General features: G+C 36.1%; 4 protein-coding genes across 31 annotated transcripts; 2 read left to right on the top strand and 2 right to left on the bottom strand.

The window, feature by feature from the left end:
• Positions 1-1,024: 1,024 nt before the first annotated feature.
• LOC130992993 (uncharacterized) lies at positions 1,025-6,694 on the bottom strand. Its single transcript, XM_057917714.1, has 7 exons — positions 6,578-6,694; positions 6,307-6,471; positions 6,128-6,162; positions 3,134-3,322; positions 2,467-2,508; positions 1,595-1,659; positions 1,025-1,456 (listed from the first exon to the last, which is right to left on the bottom strand). The coding sequence occupies exons 2-7, from the start codon at positions 6,384-6,386 to the stop codon at positions 1,361-1,363; spliced, it is 507 nt and encodes a 168-aa protein (XP_057773697.1). The 5' UTR covers positions 6,387-6,471; positions 6,578-6,694; the 3' UTR covers positions 1,025-1,360.
• A 30-nt stretch (positions 6,695-6,724) lies between these two features.
• On the top strand, positions 6,725-16,574 carry LOC130992992 (uncharacterized). 3 transcript variants are annotated; one of them, XM_057917711.1, is made up of 4 exons: positions 6,725-6,956; positions 7,092-7,183; positions 15,553-15,660; positions 16,153-16,574. In XM_057917711.1, exons 1-4 carry the CDS (start codon positions 6,725-6,727, stop codon positions 16,312-16,314), a joined length of 594 nt encoding a protein of 197 aa, XP_057773694.1. In that variant the 3' UTR covers positions 16,315-16,574. The 3 variants fall into 3 exon arrangements, with proteins under 3 accessions (XP_057773694.1, XP_057773695.1, XP_057773693.1); XM_057917710.1 differs by lacking the exons at positions 6,725-6,956; positions 7,092-7,183 and adding exons at positions 13,789-14,020; positions 14,156-14,247; XM_057917712.1 differs by lacking the exon at positions 15,553-15,660.
• Positions 8,049-9,348, top strand: LOC130992990 (uncharacterized). Of its 2 annotated transcripts, none has more exons than XM_057917709.1 (5): positions 8,049-8,372; positions 8,468-8,537; positions 8,631-8,845; positions 8,913-8,985; positions 9,060-9,348. In XM_057917709.1, the coding sequence occupies exons 1-5, from the start codon at positions 8,292-8,294 to the stop codon at positions 9,083-9,085; spliced, it is 465 nt and encodes a 154-aa protein (XP_057773692.1). In that variant the 5' UTR covers positions 8,049-8,291; the 3' UTR covers positions 9,086-9,348. The 2 variants fall into 2 exon arrangements, with proteins under 2 accessions (XP_057773692.1, XP_057773691.1); XM_057917708.1 differs by having other exon boundaries at positions 9,052-9,348.
• On the bottom strand, positions 9,711-24,591 carry LOC130992988 (auxilin-related protein 2-like). 25 transcript variants are annotated; one of them, XR_009091554.1, is made up of 17 exons: positions 23,483-24,591; positions 20,971-22,615; positions 20,742-20,886; positions 20,553-20,647; positions 20,358-20,423; positions 19,782-19,871; positions 19,440-19,616; positions 15,192-15,353; positions 15,025-15,094; positions 13,862-14,367; positions 13,634-13,756; positions 13,363-13,555; positions 13,185-13,219; positions 11,830-12,018; positions 11,146-11,196; positions 10,281-10,345; positions 9,711-10,142 (listed from the first exon to the last, which is right to left on the bottom strand). XR_009091554.1 is itself a non-coding variant. In XM_057917705.1 (8 exons), exons 1-8 carry the CDS (start codon positions 24,031-24,033, stop codon positions 15,333-15,335), a joined length of 2,790 nt encoding a protein of 929 aa, XP_057773688.1. In that variant the 5' UTR covers positions 24,034-24,591; the 3' UTR covers positions 14,691-15,332. The 25 variants fall into 25 exon arrangements, 6 of the variants coding, with proteins under 6 accessions (XP_057773688.1, XP_057773690.1, XP_057773685.1 ...); XR_009091544.1 differs by having other exon boundaries at positions 15,192-15,346; XR_009091545.1 differs by having other exon boundaries at positions 13,862-14,158; positions 15,192-15,346.
• Positions 24,592-24,901: the final 310 nt, after the last annotated feature.

Raw genomic sequence — 24,901 nt, 5'->3', positions numbered from 1 at the left:
TCACGTTTCCTGCGCCCCACAGCTCTCCAAAACCCGACTAAAATTTACTGTTGGCTTCGAGTTTCTATGTCTAGGGTTTGTAAATTGATTTCATATTTATACTAGTCTTTAAAGAGTTCTAGTTCTAATAGGAAACAAAAATAATAATAATAATAATAATAATAATAATAATAATAATAATAATAATAATAATAATAATAATAATAATAATAATAGTCTAGATAAAATTAATGGTGCATATCTATATGTATCATGTAATTATTTAAAAAAATAAGCTATACAAGAAAATACTATTAATTAAACTTATAAAATAAATCTAAATTATCGGGGTGTTACACTTGATACTTGGTTCATTTAGATGATAATGTATGAATTTTTTGGATGATATATAATATTGTTATGGTTGATTTTATCATTTTGTTGTTTTAAAGTTATTTATTTATTTCTTGAGATAAATAACATAAAAATCGAGAAAAAATATTAAATATGCTAGTTGTAGTTGAAATACATAACAGTATAAAAAGTACAAAAAAATCGTAATTTATTTCTATCAAAGATAACGGTCAAAACCGTTATAATAAGTAAAAAAAACTGTTAACTATGATGGGAAAAAAACAAAAAAAAAATACAAAATAACGGACAAATTCTCATATATAACGGTAATAAACCGTTATGTATAAGCATTATAGATAACGGTTTCATACCGTTATGTATAGAAAAAAAACTGTTAACTATGATAGGAAAAAAAACAAAAAAATACAAAACATAACGGAAAAATCCTCATACATAACGGTATAAACCGTTATGTATAATCATTATAGATAACGGTTTCATACCGTTATGTATGAGCGTCTCGTACCGTTATCTATTCTCACATACATAACGGTTTTTAAACCGTTGTCTATTATACGTATCATAGATAACACCACTATACACAACGGTTTTTTTGCTCATAGATAACGGATAAAATCCGTTATCTATGAGCGTTTTTCTAGTAGTGACCGTTCATCTTGACCCCAAAACATAGGAAAATAATTATATTCAATCTAAAGACCCCTCCCCAAGGAAGGTGAAAATTGTTTTTAATCAAATGTTAGATCAAAATAAGACAAGATCTGGTTGTCTAACAAGGTGAAACGTGGTCCTAATGGACTTTTAACAGCAATATAGCATCCTATGATACACAAGCAGGTAACACACTGAGTCATCTTCGACATTTTGGTGCTAGGCAGATAGATTACATTGGAAGGTGCAGCACAGGAACATGGCATAAAGCACATACAACAAATCCTAGTCATACAGCTCAAGGATCAAATCCACCAAATGCTAAGTTAATCGCATATAAGTGGTGAGCAACGGATTAGGAGAAGGGACTTGCATTATCCATTGCCTGTCGGAGTTCATTTAAGAAATCTCCCTGCAACCCACTAGACGCCCCACCGGTAGGTTGAATCAGCTGAATGCATAAACCAAAACTAATTATCAGGGAGACATAACAAATGGCAAACTTTTGTTGTCTTGTTTAGGTAATTTTTCATGTTTGTTATTACAGCTACTTATATTTCCAGATTTTTGGCATTGAAATCAACCATACCAGGTGTGGAAGAATTGTGTGACCCCATGGTGCAGAACTCTTCCTTGCATACAAGACCGGCCTTTCTAAAAAACACAAGAAGAACAGCATTAAGATAAACCACGTCACAGATCTCAAAACAAAGATAAATTGCTTAGTCATCTTACATCCAGGGACGGAGCCAGGGGGGTGCCCGGGGGGGCTGAAGCCCCCTCCCAAATTTTGAGATTTTTTTTTTTTAATTTATAAATTTATTTTTGAAAATATATATAGATATATGTCTTAAATTTGTTATACAAAAGTTGATTTGCTTGTTATATTCACCCGTATATACTTAATTTAAGGATAATCGTGTTATTTAAAACTATATAATTTATTAAAATATTGTTCATTATTATTATTATGCTTGTCTTGTCATAGAAAATGTATGAAATGTCCAAAAAAAAAATTGTTTGTTATTTAGATTATACTTGTCTTTTGATAAAAAATACCTAAAGTATACGAAATGTTAAAAAAAAAAAATTGCAGTGTTTTGAAACTAATTTGTAATATATTGAAACTATATAATCTATGAAAATATTGTTTGTTATTATTACTATTATGCTCATATTTTAATAAAAAAATGCCTTAAATATATGGAATGCCCAAAAAAAATTTATCCCCCGTATAGGTTCAGCCCCCCCCCCCCCCCCCCGAACTTAATTTCTGGCTCCGTCCCTGCTTACATCCGGAGATCCAAGTTTGGTGCACTACAAGTCTGACACTATTTTTCTACACTTCATGCTTGTAAGATGTATTTATTCAATGAAAGGACAAGCATATAATGAAATTCTTTAAAAGAAGGTGGTGCATTAATTACCAATATTGATATATTTGACAATTCTTATACTCACCAGATGAATCTTCAGGCAAACTGTTGTGTGCATTCATGGCAGCTAGGGAAAATCTCAAAACACATTAACTCAGAAAAATCTCTAAACATCTAGGCTGTTTGCACCTAGGGAAGCCCAAAGAATAGAAAGAAAAATCAAATAGAATGGATATACAAATTTATGCTCCCAACAGAACAGCAATTCTTAAACAGACATGTTAAAGCAAACCATATTGTGTAATGACATTGTCATTAACCCTGTTTACAGGTAACAGTGTTGGTATTTGGTTACCATACATAGGCTCAGGTCCGTTTTCTATTACATACTTGTAAGACTGCACGAGAAAAGGTTCAACTTCTAATAACACCTCAATAAGCAATAAGTACATACCATTGAGAATAAAATGAGAACCCAAATACTATATGTGTCATGGCTGGTACTATTGTTAATTCAATTATAAATCAGCAAATGAATCTGCTCCCAAAGCTCTAAGGTCATCAATGCTTATTCGGAAAGAGCTGAAGTTGTCACAAGATTGAAGAATAATTTCATACATCCATATAATGTTTACCTTGAAAGAGTGGGAGTAGGGCATAGGTTATTAGTGCATCTATAATCTATATAACAGATCTCAAAGAAATACTAAACCAACATTTCAACTCAAAGATAGGCAAACGAAGAAACATACGGTTGTTCAGCAGCTGAGAAGCTTCACTGTTGCAACACCCATGTAAAGGTATTAACTTCGCACGAAGACTTTCATTGGCACGAGTGGCATAGCCTAAATCCCCATGATCTGCTAGACCACCACCTTTGGGGGCGCCAACTGGGTTTCTATCTACATCATTCACATAGCTGTTTGCCCGTTCTAGTCGATCTGCACCATTGACACACAAAAACAAGAGAATGGGGACACGATCATCATAAAAGGTTTATCTACTAGACCCTGTAAGCATTTCTAATTGGATGAGTTTTTAAAAAATTATTCACATGAAATAATTGTGGGTGTATGATCAGCTTACCTATGGGATAAACTTCTACTTCCTATCAATGTGAGCTAATGATGGTTTGATGAATTCAAAATTTAGATTTTTATAATGTATTAACAAAAGAGAAAGAAGTCGAAGTTTTTCAAGTGACCAAGTTCAGCCCAAGAAAGCTGAAACTGTGGAAGAAGAAGGATTGTGCAAAATTTAGGGCTTAGAATGCTAGGCATGCAAAATTTGAGAAGCATCTGGTCTGATCAGCTACGTCATCTAATGTAGAAGTGATAGCATGCACCTATTTGATAAATAAAGCAAACAACTACAGGTTTCAAAACCTGCAAGATACATACAAATACATCTCAAATTAATGTATTTATTCTTTCACAAACATCTGAATTTGAAGCAGCACACTCGATGCATGCACGCGCATAAACCTTTGTAGGGGTGGAGCAAAATACCGAAAAATCGGTATACCGCACTTACCGTACCGAAAAAATACCGAAAATACCGAAATTTCGGTATACCGAAAATTTCGGTACGGTATTGTACCCTACCGAAAATTTTCGGTACGGCAACGATATCAATTTTCTCATACCGCGGTATACCGATATATACCGATACCGCGGTATATGCCGAAAAACCGGTATATACCGTTGTTTCGGTATATACCGAAAAAACCTGTATACCGTCAAAATAAATTATATATATATTTAATTAGTGGTAAATTATTAAAAAGTTTTTTTTCATAATTATTAAAAAATTAATGACAACTTATAAAATATATATTTATTAATAATTAAAAACATGTAAATAAATTGAATAAATATAAAATAAATTGCATCTATGTTATTTAACTAAAGGACTTTGAAAAGTATACAAGTATATTATATAATTGTACAAGTATGAGCTACATATATATCTATATTTAATATGTCTACATACTATAATTCTAAATCTATAATAACTATATCTCTAGAATAAGTTACATTCATGTTATAAAAAAAATCAACTAATAGATAATAATAAGTCATAAGTAAATTTTGAAAAGTAAATAAATTGATTAAATATAAAACTCAAACAATAATTACAAGATCTACTAGGTTATTGATGAAACTAGAATATCAATATATAGTAAATTATAATATATAACGTATATGTGTGAGCTATATAGTTATACTATATGTGTAGACTATAACTATAATTTTATAATAAGTTAATTCTACGGATGTAAAGTAAACAACCCGAATTGAAGCGAATATTATTGGATTCGATTCACATTCGTAAAAATAATTGCATATTCCAATGGTTACTAAATTTTATTTGCTATTCATATTCGATTCGTACACTGATTCGCGAATATTCGAATCAAATCAAATATCCGTTTCAATTTTTTACAAGTATATTTTAAACAATATAAATCGAAATACTTCCTACTATTTCATTTGACTTCTTACTATTTAACTCAAAATATGAAATACTTTCGTATGAATTGAATTTTAAATCAATGTTTTTAATGCTTTGATTAATATTATTTTTTATCTAAGTAAATATTAATTTTTTGTTTATTTTACTTTATATCTATTTTATTCTTTATTTTTAAATACTGAATCGAGCATTATGATTTTCAAATAATATTTGATAACTAATCAAATCAAACAAATATTCATATTTGTATTTGAGTTAATCACAAAATTTCGTATTCGAATATAAAAACTTTGAATTGAATACCAAACTGAACCAAAAATATTTGATTCATTTAATTAAGGGGAAAAAATATAATTATGTTATTTTCCTAATATAAATAAAAGCAATTAATATCAAACAATGAAATACTTACTATATTTTCATTAAATTATTATTCAATACTCATTAAATCCTTGAATATAAATATAAATATAAATAATATAATGCATTATTTAACAATATATCTCATAAAAAGATAAATAATAATATAACTATTTATTAAGTGCAGTATTAGATACATAATATATATAATTTCATTGTTATCTAAGTTGATAATTTAACTTAATTATAGTGCACTAAAATAATTTTAAAAGTTATAGGGTTACGTATATATTATGTTCTATATAATAAAAAACTATATACATATTATATATTACATATATTGATATTAATATACTAATAATTTCAATATACCATAAGGTATGGTATACCGACTTTCGGTATGGTATACCGCACTATCGGTACGACAACGGTATGGAAATTCTCATACCGAAATTTGCGGTATGCCGATCTTCGGTATACCGAAAAGTACGGTACGGCAACGGTATGGAAATTCTCATATCGCAATTTACGGTATGGTATACGGTATGATGGAAAATTTTCGGCATACCGTACCGATCCACCCCTAAACCTTTGTATAAAGGTTCCAAAATTTTCATTAAGATGTACTAGTAAGCAGTGAAGTCAAAAGGAGAAAATATTCATAGTAATCCATGAAAATCAGGGAATGAATGGCCAAGGGAAGAAACTTCATGACTAAAATTATTTCATAACTAAGCAGAACATGCGAAAATAGAATGTTACTAGAATAAAGATAAATAAAATAACTGGACCTACAAATGACAATAATAACTGCAATCAAACTATGAGGGATGAACTATGACTAATCAGAATCAAAACTTGCTACAATGGAAATCAAGAGAAAACCTAATTTTCACATTAAATGAAATTACCTCCACCAGATTTGCGCCTGCCAAGTGATCGGTTCCTGCATGCAACAATCCACCAATCAAACCATCAAATCATCGCCGAATTTCTCACAAATCCAATTTCAAAAACGGGTGGAAGCAAAAATATAGAACAGGAATGCACGAATAAATATGTAAATGTAAAAAAATAACCATAACAATACCGTTGATTGGGAGGAGCGTATCGCTTGACGGTAGCGATGCCAGCAGCAGCTGGTGCATCTGAACTAGGGTTTTCCAGCATTGCGGATTGATTTTATAGTTCACCGCCACCACTACCACCACCAACGAAACCACCGCGGCGGTAGATGAACTCTAAGTTGCTACCACTACCACAACAACTTTGTCAACTCGGATCTGATAAATGTACAATAAGATGGTATTGGAACCAGGATAAAGAATGGTGGATGGGGGGATGGACCTAAGAATTTTCACCTTTGAAGAGAAGTCATGCTGTGGAGTCTTGTTGTCAAAGTCAGACCACCAGCTTTTTATTGAATTTATTCTTTTACAGTGTATTGTGTTTATTTTAGTTTTTTCTTCTCATCTTCTGCATTCAATTAATCACAGTTATGATTCTGGATGCAGGATCTCATCAATTCAAGCCTTCAGGGCATAGTTTCTGATGAACTAAGAAAAATTAAGGGATTCTCACTGGATGAAAGTTCAGCTCCAACGTGTCGTAATGCTACTGATGACATGATATGGGAATATGATGGTCTTCAGACAGCTTATGCAGGCGACTGCGAGGAGATTCTATTAGAAATGCAAAACATATTTTATGAGGATCTTGGGAGAGGAGAAAGTAGAAAAGGTTTAATACCCTCCTCTCTAAAGAACATGATTAACAATGATCTCGGATTGGGTGCATGTTAAACAATGATCTATTTGGATTTATTCCCTCCACTTTGGTCATTTCTGCCTTGGATTAATTTTTGGTTCGCTGCAGAGCCTGAAAAATTGATCACAACATGGGATGATGAAGAAGACGAATATTTGGCTCGTATAGTGTTTGATCACATGCAGCTAAATAGTGATCAGGTATGATCCCTATGCAACTAAGTCTCCTACTACTTGCTCAGCAAGGATGTTCATTGCTAATTCTCTATCTCTGTGTGGAAAGGACCTTTTTTGGCAATACACTCCCTCATGAACACCACTCCCGGGCATTCTGGAACATGCGCAGCCACGGACTGGGGCCTTTCTTGTCAGCGTTCCAGTTCTCGGGATACCAAGGATACTGCCACATCAAGAAACAACGCTCTGGATGAGGCATCATAGCAAGATGCCTACCATCCGGGGAGCAAATCGCTGCAACGCCTAAAGGAGAGCCGTTAGCATTGAAAGGATAAACTTCTGTTGGGTCGTCACAGTATTTTATGGGGACCAAGCTTGAATTCAATACATGTCTAAAAACATCATCATCTGGGAAATAAGCTCTTCCCTCCCCATGAGCAGCCCATACCCTCCATTCCTTTGAACATCAAAGCTGGTGAATCTTCAATTTTCACACTAGTGAAACGACATTCAAACCGTCCAGATTCATTGTGTATAAAACTCGGCTGTGATGGATCTCCATTATTCCCAAGAACGCCTCCAACTTTGGGGCCTGGAACCCATTGCAAACTCCCAAACTAAAAGTGTCCGGCCGATCGTAGAATTCTTGAAATTGAGCTAGTAGAGGCTTATTGAATCTTATAGAAGCTGCCCAACCTTTCGCCGAATCTAGGACATCGGCGTAGCTGAATTAACATCTCTATATAAATGTAACACTTATTTTAATCAAGAAAATACGTGAATGGGCCTGTTTAACCCACTAGAACGACAGCCCAATAAGATGGCACGTGGCCCATTTGGGTCCCCAATTCACTCTTATCACTTTTCATCATCTCAGTCTCTTTACATAAAAAAGGAACAAAAGATTTGTTGGATGTTTTATAGAAAAATCAGTGGCACGCATGCACTTAACCAATATGTGGATGATAGAGCTGCTTCATCTTCCTCCATGTTGCCGTTGGCAGTATCCACATTCTCAAAGTTGACACCAAAAAAAAAAAAAAAAACGTTGAAAAAATATATTTGAAGATGCTTGATTGATTAAACAATACAAAAGAGAATCGCAAACACTTCCTACAACAATACAAGAAAAATGGCGACAACAGGAGGATCTGTTGCTGCTTTCAGATGCCCATCTTATTTGTGCCAGAAAAGCAGATCATCATCATCACTGGTATTACTTCAAGATTTTCCCTACTGCATGCAAACATCTTCATAAATTATGTTTCTGATAATTCTTCTTGGCTTTAACCAAGTTCATTGGTGCAGGTTGTGAGTGTAATCAGCCACCGGAGAAACACGTGCTGTTTAGCAGTTCAAGAGCCATCTACATCCACAGGTAAGTTTACACTGCCTTTCATTAGTTGCAATTGCAAATCAATCAATTTTTGATATCTTCTTATATATACACACATGATGATTGTTAAATCAGTTGCTGCTGAAAAAAAGAAGGAAAAAGAAGCGGTGGAAGACGCAACTGCAGAGACTTCTAAACCAGAGCCAAAGGCAAAGGCAAAGCCAAAGCCAAAGGTTGCAGCAAAAGCTTTGCCTGAGATGATGGAAGAGGATGTCATCCCTTCACTCAAGGCAACTCTAGAAGCTCAGCAAGATATCTCCGAGCTCGAGCTTTCCTTCAATGAGAACAAGGTAGGTGATTCGATCATCCCTGCATTTGCTCTTTTGTGAATTGCTCATTCTTGATTTTGTTTTGCAGTTGGAAGGCTCTTTCGTGAAGAAGGAGATACCTTATTCATTCTGGGCATTTTTCCCAGATGGGACTCTCAATGGTATGTGAATTTCATTTCAAGAAAATAGATATGTTGATTGGTTTGTGATATGTTTGAACACTACAGGACCCAAGGGTTTCTCCATATCCTCATATGGTAGAGGAGTCAGCACTGTGGAGCCATTTCTTGTTGATGAGAAGAAGCCTACATCAAAACATGTTGTCTTTTGGGTTGAGAAGCGTTTGGCTGCTCAAGGCATAATCCCTGTCTGGCAAGACTGGTGATCAATTTTTTTGAAATGTAAATCAAATTTCTTCTTTATCATATCTTGTTTCCATGCTTGAACATTAACATAGATGCCAAAATTCAATGTATCTTCACCAAGCAACTCAATGCAAAAATCATCTGACGAGTCCTCATCCAGAATATACCTAGAAATACTCCCTCCGTCCCACTTCAAATGTCCCATTTTTTATTTTGAGTTGTCTCACTCCAAATGTCTCATTTCCTTTTTTGGCAATACACTCCCTCTCTATACTTATAATATTTAAACAATTTTTGCCAACCCACTTTATCTACTTTATACACACTTTATCTACTTTATACACATTTCTTAATCTCCGTGCCCAAATGAAATGAGACATTTGGAGCGGGACAGAGGGAGTATTTATTATGGAAATGAACCATGAATCACTCTATCAATAGAAAGATATCAGTCTAAGACGACACACAATTCTCCTTTGGATGCTACATGGACATCCACCGTTCATCTTGACCCCAAAACATAGGAAAATAATTATATTCAATCTAAAGACCCCTCCCCAAGGAAGGTGAAAATTGTTTTTAATCAAATGTTAGATCAAAATAAGACAAGATCTGGTTGTCTAACAAGGTGAAACGTGGTCCTAATGGACTTTTAACAGCAATATAGCATCCTATGATACACAAGCAGGTAACACACTGAGTCATCTTCGACATTTTGGTGCTAGGTAGATAGATTACATTGGAAGGTGCAGCACAGGAACATGGCATAAAGCACATACAACAAATCCTAGTCATACAGCTCAAGGATCAAATCCACCAAATGCTAAGTTAATCGCATATAAGTGGTGAGCAACGGATTAGGAGAAGGGACTTGCATTATCCATTGCCTGTCGGAGTTCATTTAAGAAATCTCCCTGCAACCCACTAGACGCCCCACCGGTAGGTTGAATCAGCTGAATGCATAAACCAAAACTAATTATCAGGGAGACATAACAAATGGCAAACTTTTGTTGTCTTGTTTAGGTCATTTTTCATGTTTGTTATTACAGCTACTTATATTTCCAGATTTTTGGCATTGAAATCAACCATACCAGGTGTGGAAGAATTGTGTGACCCCATGGTGCAGAACTCTTCCTTGCATACAAGACCGGCCTTTCTAAAAAACACAAGAAGAACAGCATTAAGATAAACCACGTCACAGATCTCAAAACAAAGATAAATTGCTTAGTCATCTTACATCCAGGGACGGAGCCAGGGGGTGCCCCGGGGGGCTGAAGCCCCCTCCCAAATTTTGAGATTTTTTTTTTTTAATTTATAAATTTATTTTCGAAAATATATATAGATATATGTCTTAAATTTGTTATACAAAAGTTGATTTGCTTGTTATATTCACCCGTATATACTTAATTTAAGGATAATCGTGTTATTTAAAACTATATAATTTATTAAAATATTGTTCATTATTATTATTATGCTTGTCTTGTCATAGAAAATGTATGAAATGTCCAAAAAAAAAATTGTTTGTTATTTAGATTATACTTGTCTTTTAATAAAAAATACCTAAAGTATACGAAATGTTAAAAAAAAAATTGCAGTGTTTTGAAACTAATTTGTAATATATTGAAACTATATAATCTATGAAAATATTGTTAGTTATTATTACTATTATGCTCATATTTTAATAAAAAAAATGCCTTAAATATATGGAATGCCCAAAAAAAATTTATCCCCCGTATAGGTTCAGCCCCCCCCCCCCCCCCCGAACTTAATTCCTGGCTCCGTCCCTGCTTACATCCGGAGATCCAAGTTTGGTGCACTACAAGTCTGACACTATTTTTCTACATTTCATGCTTGTAAGATGTATTTATTCAATGAAAGGACAAGCATATAATGAAATTCTTTAAAAGAAGGTGGTGCATTACCAATATTGATATATTTGACAATTCTTATACTCACCAGATGAATCTTCAGGCAAACTGTTGTTTGCATTCATGGCAGTTGTCCAACCTTCAAAACAAAATACAGCAGTCAAACGCATTAACTCAGAAAAATCTCTAAACATCTAGGCAGTTTGCACCTAGGGAAGCCCAAAGAATAGAAAGAAAAATCAAATAGAATGGATATACAAATTTATGCTCCCAACAGAACAGCAATTCTTAAACAGACATGTTAAAGCAAACCATATTGTGTAATGACATTGTCATTAACCCTGTTTACAGGTAACAGTGTTGGTATTTGGTTACCATACATAGGCTCAGGTCCGTTTTCTATTACATACTTGTAAGACTGCACGAGAAAAGGTTCAACTTCTAATAACACCTCAATAAGCAATAAGTACATACCATTGAGAATAAAATGAGAACCCAAATACTATATGTGTCATGGCTGGTACTATTGTTAATTCAATTATAAATTAGCAAATGAATCTGCTCCCAAAGCTCTAAGGTCATCAATGCTTATTCGGAAAGAGCTGAAGTTGTCACAAGATTGAAGAATAATTTCATACATCCATATAATGTTTACCTTGAAAGAGTGGGAGTAGGGCATAGGTTATTAGTGCATCTATAATCTATATAACAGATCTCAAAGAAATACTAAACCAACATTTCAACTCAAAGATAGGCAAACGAAGAAACATACGGTTGTTCAGCAGCTGAGAAGCTTCACTGTTGCAACACCCATGTAAAGGTATTAACTTCGCACGAAGACTTTCATTGGCACGAGTGGCATAGCCTAAATCCCCATGATCTGCTAGACCACCACCTTTGGGGGCGCCAACTGGGTTTCTATCTACATCATTCACATAGCTGTTTGCCCGTTCTAGTCAATCTGCACCATTGACACACAAAAACAAGAGAATGGGGACACGATCATCATAAAAGGTTTATCTACTAGACCCTGTAAGCATTTCTAATTGGATGAGTTTTTAAAAAATTATTCACATGAAATAATTGTGGGTGTATGATCAGCTTACCTATGGGATAAACTTCTACTTCCTATCAATGTGAGCTAATGATGGTTTGATGAATTCAAAATTTAGATTTTTATAATGTATTAACAAAAGAGAAAGAAGTCGAAGTTTTTCAAGTGACCAAGTTCAGCCCAAGAAAGCTGAAACTGTGGAAGAAGAAGGATTGTGCAAAATTTAGGGCTTAGAATGCTAGGCATGCAAAATTTGAGAAGCATCTGGTCTGATCAGCTACGTCATCTAATGTAGAAGTGATAGCATGCACCTATTTGATAAATAAAGCAAACAACTACAGGTTTCAAAACCTGCAAGATACATACAAATACATCTCAAATTAATGTATTTATTCTTTCACAAACATCTGAATTTGAAGCAGCACACTCGATGCATGCACGCGCATAAACCTTTGTATAAAGGTTCCAAAATTTTCATTAAGATGTACTAGTAAGCAGTGAAGTCAAAAGGAGAAAATATTCATAGTAATCCATGAAAATCAGGGAATGAATGGCCAAGGGAAGAAACTTCATGACTAAAATTATTTCATAACTAAGCAGAACATGCGAAAATAGAATGTTACTAGAATAAAGATAAATAAAATAACTGGACCTACAAATGACAATAATAACTGCAATCAAACTATGAGGGATGAACTATGACTAAGTGCTCGTTTGGTTCAAGTAGAGGAATGGAAAGGGAATGGAATCAAATAAAGGAGTGGAATGGTAACAATAATCATTACTTTTATTGAGTGTTTGGTTTAACAATGGAAAGGAATCATTAAGTAAGGGATTCCCTTTCTTTTGATTCCCCTCTATTTTAAGGGGTAACAAATTGGGTGATTGGATTACCCTCAAGTAAGGGTAATGATTATCTCATTACTCAAACCAAACAACAAGTAATGGATTCAATTACTTGATTCCCTTTCCAACCTCTAAAAACACCCAACCAAACGTGGGCTAAATCAGAATCAAAACTTGCTACAGTGGAAATCAAGAGAAAACCTAATTTTCACATTAAATGAAATTACCTCCACCAGATTTGCGCCTGCCAAGTGATCGGTTCCTGCATGCAACAATCCACCAATCAAACCATCAATCATCGCCGAATTTCTCACAAATCCAATTTCAAAAACGGGTGGAAGCAAAAATATAGAACAGGAATGCACGAATAAATATGTAAATGTAAAAAAATAACCATAACAATACCGTTGATTGGGAGGAGCGTATCGCTTGACGGTAGCGATGCCAGCAGCAGCTGGTGCATCTGAACTAGGGTTTTCCAGCATTGCGGATTGATTTTATAGTTCACCGCCACCACTACCACCACCAACGAAACCACCGCGGCGGTAGATGAACTCTAAGTTGCTACCACTACCACAACAACTTTGTCAACTCGGATCTGATAAATGTACAATAAGATGGTATTGGAACCAGGATAAAGAATGGTGGATGGGGGGATGGACCTAAGAATTTTCACCTTTGAAGAGAAGTCATGCTGTGGAGTCTTGTTGTCAAAGTCAGACCACCAGCTTTTTATTGAATTTATTCTTTTACAGTGTATTGTGTTTATTTTAGTTTTTTCTTCTCATCTTCTCATCTTCTGCATTCAATTAATCACAGTTATGATTCTGGATGCAGGATCTCATCAATTCAAGCCTTCAGGGCATAGTTTCTGATGAACTAAGAAAAATTAAGGGATTCTCACTGGATGAAAGTTCAGCTCCAACGTGTCGTAATGCTACTGATGACATGATATGGGAATATGATGGTCTTCAGACAGCTTATGCAGGCGACTGCGAGGAGATTCTATTAGAAATGCAAAACATATTTTATGAGGATCTTGGGAGAGGAGAAAGTAGAAAAGGTTTAATACCCTCCTCTCTAAAGAACATGATTAACAATGATCTCGGATTGGGTGCATGTTAAACAATGATCTATTTGGATTTATTCCCTCCACTTTGGTCATTTCTGCCTTGGATTAATTTTTGGTTCGCTGCAGAGCCTGAAAAATTGATCACAACATGGGATGATGAAGAAGACGAATATTTGGCTCCTATAGTGTTTGATCACATGCAGCTAAATAGTGATCAGGTATGATCCCTATGCAACTAAGTCTCCTACTACTTGCTCAGCAAGGATGTTCATTGCTAATTCTCTATCTCTGTGTGGAAAGGACCTTGTTTAGTTGAACTGACAAACATCGTCCTGTTCCTGCACAAAAATGAAGAATTTCTGCGCTATAATTACCAAGCACCATAGTTAGATGTCCATGCAATTTTTTGGAAGAATGTGTGGCAGTGATGTTCTATTCCCTACATTAACTTGCTACATTCTCTAATTCTGTACCTACAAGGTGCATTTAAAATGTCTTACTTTTTTTACTATCTGATTTATATGGTGAAGTATTTTTGGTCTTATTCAAAACAATAGCTTCTCGATTCCATATGAAATCTAGGTAAATGTAATATCAGAGGGTGTATGCAAAAGTTGGCTTTACAGAAATTTTGGAACAACATTCTCCTCTCTAAAGAATATGAAAAAGAAAAAGGGGGGGTTGTACTTTATATATGAAATAGCCAATTTAGTTCTTAATACAGGATGATTCAAGTCAGGTTTATAGAAACTATTTTTCAAACAATCTATGTTTATCAAATCTTCCTCCACTAAGTTAAACTGATTGTGCTCTTTCCAGTTGCAACTTTCCATGGTAGGATCACATTTGGTAGTAGCATAACTGGAGCTGCATATTGCATATGTTCTGACATCTGGAGATAATGCTCATTTGAAAACAAAGATAGCACTCTATAACTTGCTTATTATGTAGATCTGTGAAATCTTGGGCTGACAGTATGGTGTTGAAATGCTTACCAAGTTAACCTTGATAGCAACTCTTGTAAGTTCACATTAGGTGGTTGGCATCTTGAGTTTCATTCAGCCCCTAATCATGATACTCTATGAGTCGGCTTCTCAACTGCTGAGATGGTCAGATCCTCTACATTTATTTGTATCCTTGGGTAATTTGAGAGGGAATGCACCTGATGAGATCGATGCTGCTACTTTGCATCATATCCAATATCACCTTGCATATCTTTCATCTTTCAACCATGCAACTCCATCCCTAGGTAACCTGCATTAGCACCGAACAGGCTTGATTTCTGTACCAGGCCCATTTTGCATCAAGATTTGTTACCTGGTGACTAGTCAAGAGTTAGTAGGTTGTAAGTATATTGGGTTGCAACATGCTAGTTAGGCTATTGTGGTTGATAGACAAAAGCTTTAACCTCATCCATGCAACTGCAGTCAAACTACTTAACTGTCGAAGAGTAGCAGTTGCTAATTGGCAGGTTTACAATGTATTTTTTTCTACTGTCTTAATTATCTTATTTTGACATATAGGTTTCACCGGAGGTTTGGTGCCCCATCTGCAAACAAGGGAAGTTTCAGGAAAATGGCCATAATATATATTGCAATCGGTGTAAATTCGAACTAAAAAGAGAGCATGAGGTACCTCTCTCTCTCTCTCTCTCTCTCTCTCTCTCTCTCTCTCTCTTGTTGGTGATTGGAGAGGGAGAAATGATTATTTAAAAGGAGGACTCAGATAGGAAACTAGGAAGCTTACTTGCAGGAGTATCAATGAGATGAGTAATTATAGGCACAAGTAGTTATTTTACCCAATACATTTTCTGTATGCAAGTCGGAGGCCCCAGCTCACCAGGACTTTCACTATATAACTTACATAAACTAGCAGTGGCCACAAGTCTGGAACTATTCTGGGAACAGAACAAGACAGTATCGGAAGATGGATGGAGTCAAAAGTTCACCTAGTAGATGAAAGGAACACCTTATAAGTACTGATAGCAGGATGTGTGAAGCAGTTCTTTGAGCTTTTCTAGAGGGCCATTTTGGTGCCTTACTGTGTCAGTCACAGGGCCTTTATGTTACCTGATAGGCTTAACGGTTGCCATGCACTAACTTAAGTATATTTTGTGATCTTAGGTTGATCTGAACTTCTTAAGGCTGAGGCTGGGTGAAGCTCACACAGAGCATCTTGTTAAAGGATGCAGACTGAAACCTGAGTTCTGCGTTGAAACTAAGTTTCAACTGACTGCAATATATATCAAGTGTCAAGGCTGCGACACATTTGATATTGTCCTATAAGCAGTCACCCCAGCTAGGGCAGGCAGATGATATATTGATATGTACGTACCCAACTCCCAGGTAAAGTAAACCAACTTCGTTTGCATTTGTTAATTATGGCTTTACGCTGCCATGTTTTGTAATGGTTGTCTTGAAAAGGGTCTTTACTACAGTAACAAAATTGTTTTATTTCTTCTGTGAGTTTCTTGAGAAATGTGTAGTGCAGATATACACCATACCAACCACCTTTATATATTGAAAAATGGCGTTTTTCAGGAGTCTTTTTTTTCTTCTTATTTTTGACATATACTTTGCTTTGAATATGTGATCCGTCTGGTAGTGAAGTTAGTGAGCGTGACAATGACACGAATTTAGTGAATGGAAAAATGATGTGTTCCTAATCAGACTAGAACTCTTTTGGCAATTGGAATTCGAAAGGGAAGTGTGTTTTTTTCAAAGAATCCACAGGATTGGTCGGCTATAAATCCACAAATGAGTAGTGAATTTTCCAAAATTTGTAAAATCAGTACTTAAATGCATAAACTTTTACGTATTTCAAAATTTCCTACGAATTCATATTCTAATAGACGACGTGGCAGGTCCAATAATAAGAACAATGTCATTTGAAAAATATCAAATATTTATCTTGTGAAAATTAAAACCAAACCGAAAAGGAGAACATAATTTTATGCGTGGTGTATCAAGTAAGACAATTCAAATAAAGAAATGATACTGGTGGTATGGATTATACTACTTTCGTCCACAAAAAATAGTCCTAATAAGAGACAACACGAGTTTTAATAAAAATGATTTATAATGCTAATTAATTATATCGTGGGCGAAGAATATAGCCCACCACATGATAAATAATTTTTAAAAATAAAAATGGACTAATTTTTATATACATATCAAAATGATAAAAAAAAAAAAAAAGACTATTTTTTATGGAGGGAGGAAATAGTGTTATATAACTGCAGCTGAATTATTCCTGATGAACTGGATAAGGCCAACAATAATGACCTTTTGTGCACTCAACAGGTAAATAGAGAAAAAAAAATAGATCCCTTTGTGTACACAAGGACAAGGGTAATTAACTGCCAAGATATGGTAAACATTTTTTTTCTCTATCTTTCAAGTTTGCTTCACTTGAGTCGTAGTATATGTAGCATTTCCATCAAATTTACACTTAGATGTACAAAGGGCTCAAGAATGTGAGCAGCACAGAGGTACACCTCGGAATACCAAAGCATGTGAGCATCATTAGTTGTATGTTTGGAGTGGAGAGCAGTGATGCTAGATGGTGTGTGCTTCCTCAGCTCAAAAATTAAGAATTAAGATAGCATTAGAAAAGCTCCTCCGAGTTGAATTTATTCCACGCCTCCTATTGGGACATATCAAAATCAATATTCAGACTCAACTACCTCATACCGTTCATCCCCACCGCATATCCAACTCAAATTGTAACACCCCGATAATTTAGATTTATTTTATAAGTTTAATTAATAGTATTTTCTTGTATAGCTTATTTTTTTAAATAATTACATGATACATATAGATATGCACCATTAATTTTATCTAGACTATTATTATTATTATTATTATTATTATTATTAGTATTATTTTTGTTTCCTATTAGAACTAGAACTCTTTAAAAACTAGTATAAATATGGGATCTATTTTCAAACCCTAAAGGAGACGGACACACTAATTAATTAGGGTTTTAGAGAGAGCAGAGAGGGCCAGAAACGTGTAGGCAGAAGATCTGAGCTGGAGTCAGATTTTCGCAGGAAATCAAGTTCTGGCAGTTTCGGGAGAACGGCCATAACTTCCTCCACAGAACTCCGATTCAAGCGAAACAGGCGGCCACGGAAAGCTCTCTCGAAGACGAAGAAGTCGTATTTCTGGGCAAAATATGATTTGAGGACGTTTGGGGCTTCAAACGAAGGTTTGAAGCTGGCTGGTCTGTTCAGCTGCGATTTGACGAATTCTTCTGGTGCGGCGCTATTAAGACCTTCATTCCGGATTTGATTTATTTAGCTTCGACTTTAAGGTGAGGGATTTTACACTTATTCGTATAGTTATATATGTTTTTATTATCGCGTTGATTACTTGTTTACGTGCATCCATTGATCTATGTTGTTATGTGCGATCATGGGACCTAAGCCATTGATCTATGTTATGTGCGATCATGGGACCTAAGCCATTGATCTATGTTATGTGTGATCATGGGACCTAAGCCATTGATCTATTATGTTATGTGCGATCATGGGACCTAAGCCATTGATCTATGTTATGTGCGATCATGGGACCTAAGCCATTGATCTATGTTATGTGTGATCATGGGACCTAAGCCATTGATCGATCATGGGACCTAAGCCATTGATTTATGTATGTGTTTGGTCATGGGACTTAAGCCATCGACTCAAAATATGATTATGTTTGTCAAGGGGCTCTAGTCTCTTGGCGTATGTTTGCAAGTATGATAATGTGATTTAATTATATATGTGACATATATGAATATTTTGTTATGTTCCTCACTGAGTATATTTTCAATATGCTCACCCCTTATTTTCTCAGTTTTGCAGTTCTGGAGTCGAGGTGGCCATGGAAGTCGAGAATGACTAGAGATTTAGTATTTCCATAGAAATTTAAGTTGAAACATGTTATTTTTTTAGTTTATCATTTTATTTCATGTTACTACTTTAGTTTTGACAAGTTGATTTCAAATTGATTTAAACTTTTATAATTCAAGAAATTTTATTTTTATCTACTCCCTCCGTCCCTAAAATAACTTCCTCTTTTTCCATTTTGGGACGTCCCCCAAATAACTTCCTCTTTCTTTCTTTCCATTTTTGGAAACCTACCCCACCACTAACAATACTTTATTTATTCTTACTTTTCACTTTTCACCACTCCCAATACTAATTATAACACTTTTCACAACTTCCAATAATAATTATATCACTTTTTCTCCACTATCAATACACTTTACAACTTTTTATTAAAACCCGTGCCGTCCCCAAAGAGGAAGCCATTTCAGGGACGGAGGGAGTATTAGTTTTCAAAGGTTTTATATTGAAAAGTTTATGAAAATTGTGGTGTTACACAAATAAAGAAAAACAATAACGCAAGATGCTTGATAATACCTTAAGCAGGTCGAAGACCTTTTCAGCGATGTACTTCTGTTGGAGAGTGGCGCCCTTTTGCTGCACCTTGTCAGGATGAATGCAAAGGGTAGCTTTTCTATAGGCTTTTTTGACAGAGGCACCGATGATTAAATCTGTCAATGAAACAGGCTGCCAGCCACATTCAGGCCAAAGCACCTATCGTTCAGGGAACATCATTTAGCAACTTCATAAGAAACAGAAAGATTTGGAAATGAAACAACTTTTTGACATCAATTCTGATATTGGAAGTGAAAAGGAAATGATTAACATAACCAAAAGTTGATAGCATGCTGCACTAGGCAGAAACTAATATAAACGCACGTATTGCAAACTTGACAATAAGGCTCGCAGATTTCCTTCTTTTCCAGCGGCCCAGCGCTTGATTTCAATATCTAATGTCCCAGCAATCCTCTGCAATCAGACCAGATAAACATCACGTCATGCCACCCAACATATACTCAAGTATATCTAGTAAAGCAAATGAACTCAGACAGATTAGTAGATAAACTCAGACCAAAACTAGTTAACATATAAAACCACAATATTATTCCACGTAAGGGATGAGAGTAACTTCAAAATCAGCATAAGGCTTCTCATAGATGGAAGAATAAAATTCAGGATTATGTGACAAAACCATCATACATGATCATGGATTGGTGGCAGAAGAGGTATGGTAATGTTGGCAATTCAGTGCCTTTTTTTAACCGATGTAATGCTCATCCTAGCTAAAAAAAGCTAATAACAGATCACACAAAGTTGCCATCATAAAATGGTAAACAATTTTATGCATAAACTTACTATGAATCCACAAAAGTAACAGGAGTTTTCAGTAAAAGCTGAAACACCAGATCTAGACAACTACAGTCACAAGAATATCTACTTTATTGAGGGACTTACATGTCTTTCTTCTTGCTCCATCTGAGCTTGAAGGTCCCGTTGATTCTTCTCAGCCACTGCTTTAGCCTGGGTATGTGACACCAAATTTGTTAACAAAAATAGCACATCCAGAAGATGAAAACCCATAAAGTGAGTAGATCTAAAACCAATCAAGAGGTCATAAACTATGGTTCATAATATGACAGAAACACATACAGCACGCTCTTGAGTGCGTTGGTGGCGCTCCAGCCTGGCTTGTCTTCTTTCTTCAGTTTCCCCTCCAACATCCTGGAATTCTCCAGCTGATGGAGCTGTTTCGGAATAATTTCAAGACAAGAAAATCAATCAGCAAGATACAGATGCCAAATAACATCAGCCACAAGAGTGATATAAACAGTCATATACCTCCAAAAACAGAAGATAAATCATCAACAATATTAGAAGTGGAAAAAACTTTCTTCATGTTGGACGAGGCTCCACTAGAAGATGATGTTCTCTTTCCAGATTCAGATCCTCCCTTGTTCTGGAATTGCTGATCAGAAAAGGGATTCTAAAATGACATCAAAGAAAAAGTCAGAACATTAAATGACAAATTCTCATCAACTGAATTATGGCTCATGATTCTACCTCTTACAGTAGAATTTTCTCGTGCCTTAGGTGCACTGCTTGCTCGTCCCATGCTAAAAAAGGATTCCAGATCATCGTCATTCCTCTGTTGATTCATCTTTGCTGCTGCTGCAGCTGCCCTTTCACGTGCTTCTGTTGCAGCCCTTTCAACAGCAGCTCTTTCAGCCCGACGCCTTGCTTCCACTTCAGCGCTTACCGCAAATGTTTTCTCCCTAAGTTCTTTATCCTTTGTTTCTGCAGCAGTGGCTCTTTCCCTAGCTTCTGCAGCAGCCTTTTCTGCTCTCCCTCTGGCATCTACAGCAGCTCTTTCACGGGCCTCAGCTTGTACTCTTTGCACGGCTACTTTTTCAGCACGTCCTCGAACTTCAGCACTTACCTTCTCAACGGCAGCCCTTTCAGCTCTTAAGTGAGCTTCGGCTGCTGCTTTTTCACGTGCATGAACTGCTGCCCTTCCACGTGCTTCACGATTAGCCCTTTCTACAGCCTGTCTACCTTTCTCTCTTTCAATCTCCCTTGATCTCTCCCTCTCCCTCTCCCTCTGATGTCTTATCTGCTCTCTCTCTTCCTCCTCCTTTTGTTTCCTTTCACGCTCCAATATCTCATTGATTTCTCTCAGATTTCTCTCCTGACCATCTTGCTCATCTTTCTCCGGCTGCACAGGTTCCTTATATCTGGCAGCCTTTACATATTCCCTTTCACGCACCTCCTTAGCATGCCTGAATTTAGCCTCAGCTTTGTCCATGGCCTCCTTCATAGCTGCAGCTGATGCGTCAGCAGCAGCCGAGAATGCATTGGTATCTTCAGAGGAATGCAGATTTACACTTTCATCAAGGCCATTTTGCGACCCACCCTGGACAAAGTCCTCAGGTTCATCGAACTGTGGAAGTTGCTGGCCCTTGGTCACAGGACGTGACAGCTTAGGACTTTGGGAATATTGACTATGATTTGATGGTGGATGGAATTTATCACTGGTCTTTTTTGAACTTGAATAAGGGAAAAGTGTTTCTGCCCTTAACTTATGATGAGGAATGGGTGGCGGAGGTCGTGAAGGAGGTGGAGCAGCTGTGGGTCGCGTGAAAAGAGGAATCTCTGATACATTCAACCATACATCATCAGACTGCTGTCCCAATCCTGATGATGTTGGAGACATATCAACTTGTGAGCTTGCTTCAAAGTATTGAGGAGGAGCAGTTTGATCAAAAGATTTCTGAAAGTCTGTAGAAAAATTTGGCATGTCAAATAAGGGAGGTTCCTGAAAGTTATCTAGAGGAGTTTTCTTCTCCGTATTGCGTTCTGAGTATCTGGAAGAAGAACTCCCCATCTTTTCTCTCGTTGAAACAAATTGCGGTGATGCAGATCTTAAGGGGATCCCTTCTTTATCTCTTGTATCCTTCCCACGGGAAAAAGACTGGGTAGGTTTTCCAAGAGTATCTGAGTCATCAAATCCTCTGCCACCACCAGATGAAGCTTCAGCCCTTGTGCTCCTAGATTTTCCATGCTTACTGCTCTCCTCCAGTGGATCTGGAAATACCCTCGATGACGAAGAACCTTGGGTTGAAACTGATTCCGAAACTAGAAAAGTTTCATCCAGAACACTCCCATGCTTTGAGCCACCAACTGGTACAGAGCTCGAATTTGACTCTGTTATAGGTCTGTTCTCAGAAATTAAAGGCCAAAATTTCAGGTTCCTAATGACTTATATTATGATTTCAGAAAATACTAGGATTGTTTTTCCTTCTCTTCAGATTTTGTGTTTTCATCCATTGGATTTATAACAATAAGATACACAAATTATCAAAATTATGTAAGATTAGGAAAAACCATTTACGCCTCCAGACTTAATTGTTCTAATCAAATTACAAACTTTGAGCATAAAGCCAACATCCAAACAAATTTATAGAATAACAGTGCTGAATTCTTGATCGTCGAATTGCAAAACTGTGGTCTCAGTAGTGGCCGGGCTAAACGTCCATTTGGTTTAACTTTTTTTTATAGAAATATTAAGAGTCCAGAGAAAATATATTGACCATTGAATTCTCACTTCCTGAAATAACCACAATATATTACTCTATGCACATTCTTTAAGCGAAATCAGCAAACTCAGAAAGTTGTGGAAAACGCTACCTAAAGCTCTTTTCAATTTCAAAATAACTTTCTAAAGCTGTAACCTTTGGCCACTGAATGGAACCTTCAAAAGGATGGGACTGATCTTAGCGACAATCTCAGGCATTATAGGTTTGACCACTAAGTTGCTATAGTTATTTAGATATTTTACAATTACAATTACATCAGAATCATACACGGATACAATATGATAATCGACGAATGGATAAATTGCAGTACCTTATCATAATCACTTAGTTTCAAACAGTTAAACTACATTTGCCTACCTACATCCTAGCTAATACCAATAACAAGGTTCAATTGAACAAATGATTACTTCAGCACAAGTTTTCACTCCCTAAAACAAAAGCAACCAGTAAATTTAACTCTGAACTAAAACTGAAGCAAAAAATCACCTGTTGCTAGCAGCAGAAGCGCCGTTGCCAAACCCTGCAAGTAAATCATCAAACCCCTTTGAAGTCGAGTTGCTCTTGCTCCTATCACTACTACTCATAATGTTCTCCTTTGCTTGTTCGCTCCTCCCCAAATTCCCCAACAAATCATCAAAATCATGGTTCTGATTTCCACCCTTACTCGAGGTGTGAGATGATATCCCAGTAAACACGTCACTGTCAGACCTAACTGCCGACGTAGGTGAGTTGTTCTTCAACCCCGGCAGCCCTTTAAAAATATCGTCATCATACACCGGCTCATCATAAACAGGAGCCGACGCCGACGACGTTTTGCGGCTGCTAGTATTGTTAACACTATTCGCCTCCCGATTGAACATGGAATCATAATCAAGGTCCCCCATTGAAGAGTGTTGAGTGTTAGTACTATAATTTGTGCTGGGTGAGAACTTGGCGGGCTCGCCAAACACCTCGCTGAACTGCGCGGATCTCATCGGTTTGGATTTCCCTCCGGGCCCGAACCCGAAGTCGCGGGCTAGGATATCCAGATCGTCCATGGGAGAAAGCAATCAATCGCAGATCCAAACACAGAGGAAAACCGCCCTAATCTTGGCCGGATCGGAGAAATTCAACGGAAAGCAGCGGCGCGAGATGGTTCCCAGCAAATCAAAGCGGGTTTGATTAGGAGTGCGCGATCACATGTATGATCGGATGCGGATTAAGGACTGTGCTGTGTAGAGGAAGATTTACAAGTAAGCCATGAATACAAAACCTCTGTAGTCTGTACGTATAGGCGAATTACCAAATTCTGGTATCGCCATTACATTCATGCGAAGAGGGGGTAAACTCTAGGGTTTCGAATTTTAGTTGTCTCCCCCTCTGTAAAATCAACTGCCACTCCCTCTGCATATGGCGATAATCAAACTTGTTTCAGCTTCGTAGCGGAAAATTGATTGGCTTTCCACTTGAGATTTTGCGTCTTTGCTCAGAGTAGTTTGTACTATTGCATCTGCATCAGATATCTCTACGTTCAAATTTTGCTTATTTCTTCTTTTCGCTTCTTCTCTTTTCTTTTTCTTTTTTCTTTTTGTTTTGTCCTCTTCAATTTTATCACTTTTGCCATCTTTAATCCATTTTCACTGCCATCCATGCACAAAAAGGTCGTTGAAAACTTGAAATGAAGGAGGATTTATCAAAGGTTAGGATTTATTTTGCTTTTCTATTCAAATTAAATATTTTCTTTCTTTTATATATATATATATATATATATATATATATATATATAGGGTTGCATTCCATGACAACCACTATCTTAGATGTAGAATAAAGACCAATCTTGGTCCATTGATATCAATGAAATCAACGATTCACGTTAATTTGAGGTTTATTCTTTCTTTGTATTTAATAATGATTTGTATGAATTAT

Source organism: Salvia miltiorrhiza, chromosome 7 (assembly GCF_028751815.1).
Source record: "Salvia miltiorrhiza cultivar Shanhuang (shh) chromosome 7, IMPLAD_Smil_shh, whole genome shotgun sequence".
NCBI lineage: Eukaryota > Viridiplantae > Streptophyta > Magnoliopsida > Lamiales > Lamiaceae > Salvia > Salvia miltiorrhiza.
Note: the sequence above shows the minus strand (reverse complement) of the source record. Positions and strands in the feature narration are given on the sequence as shown.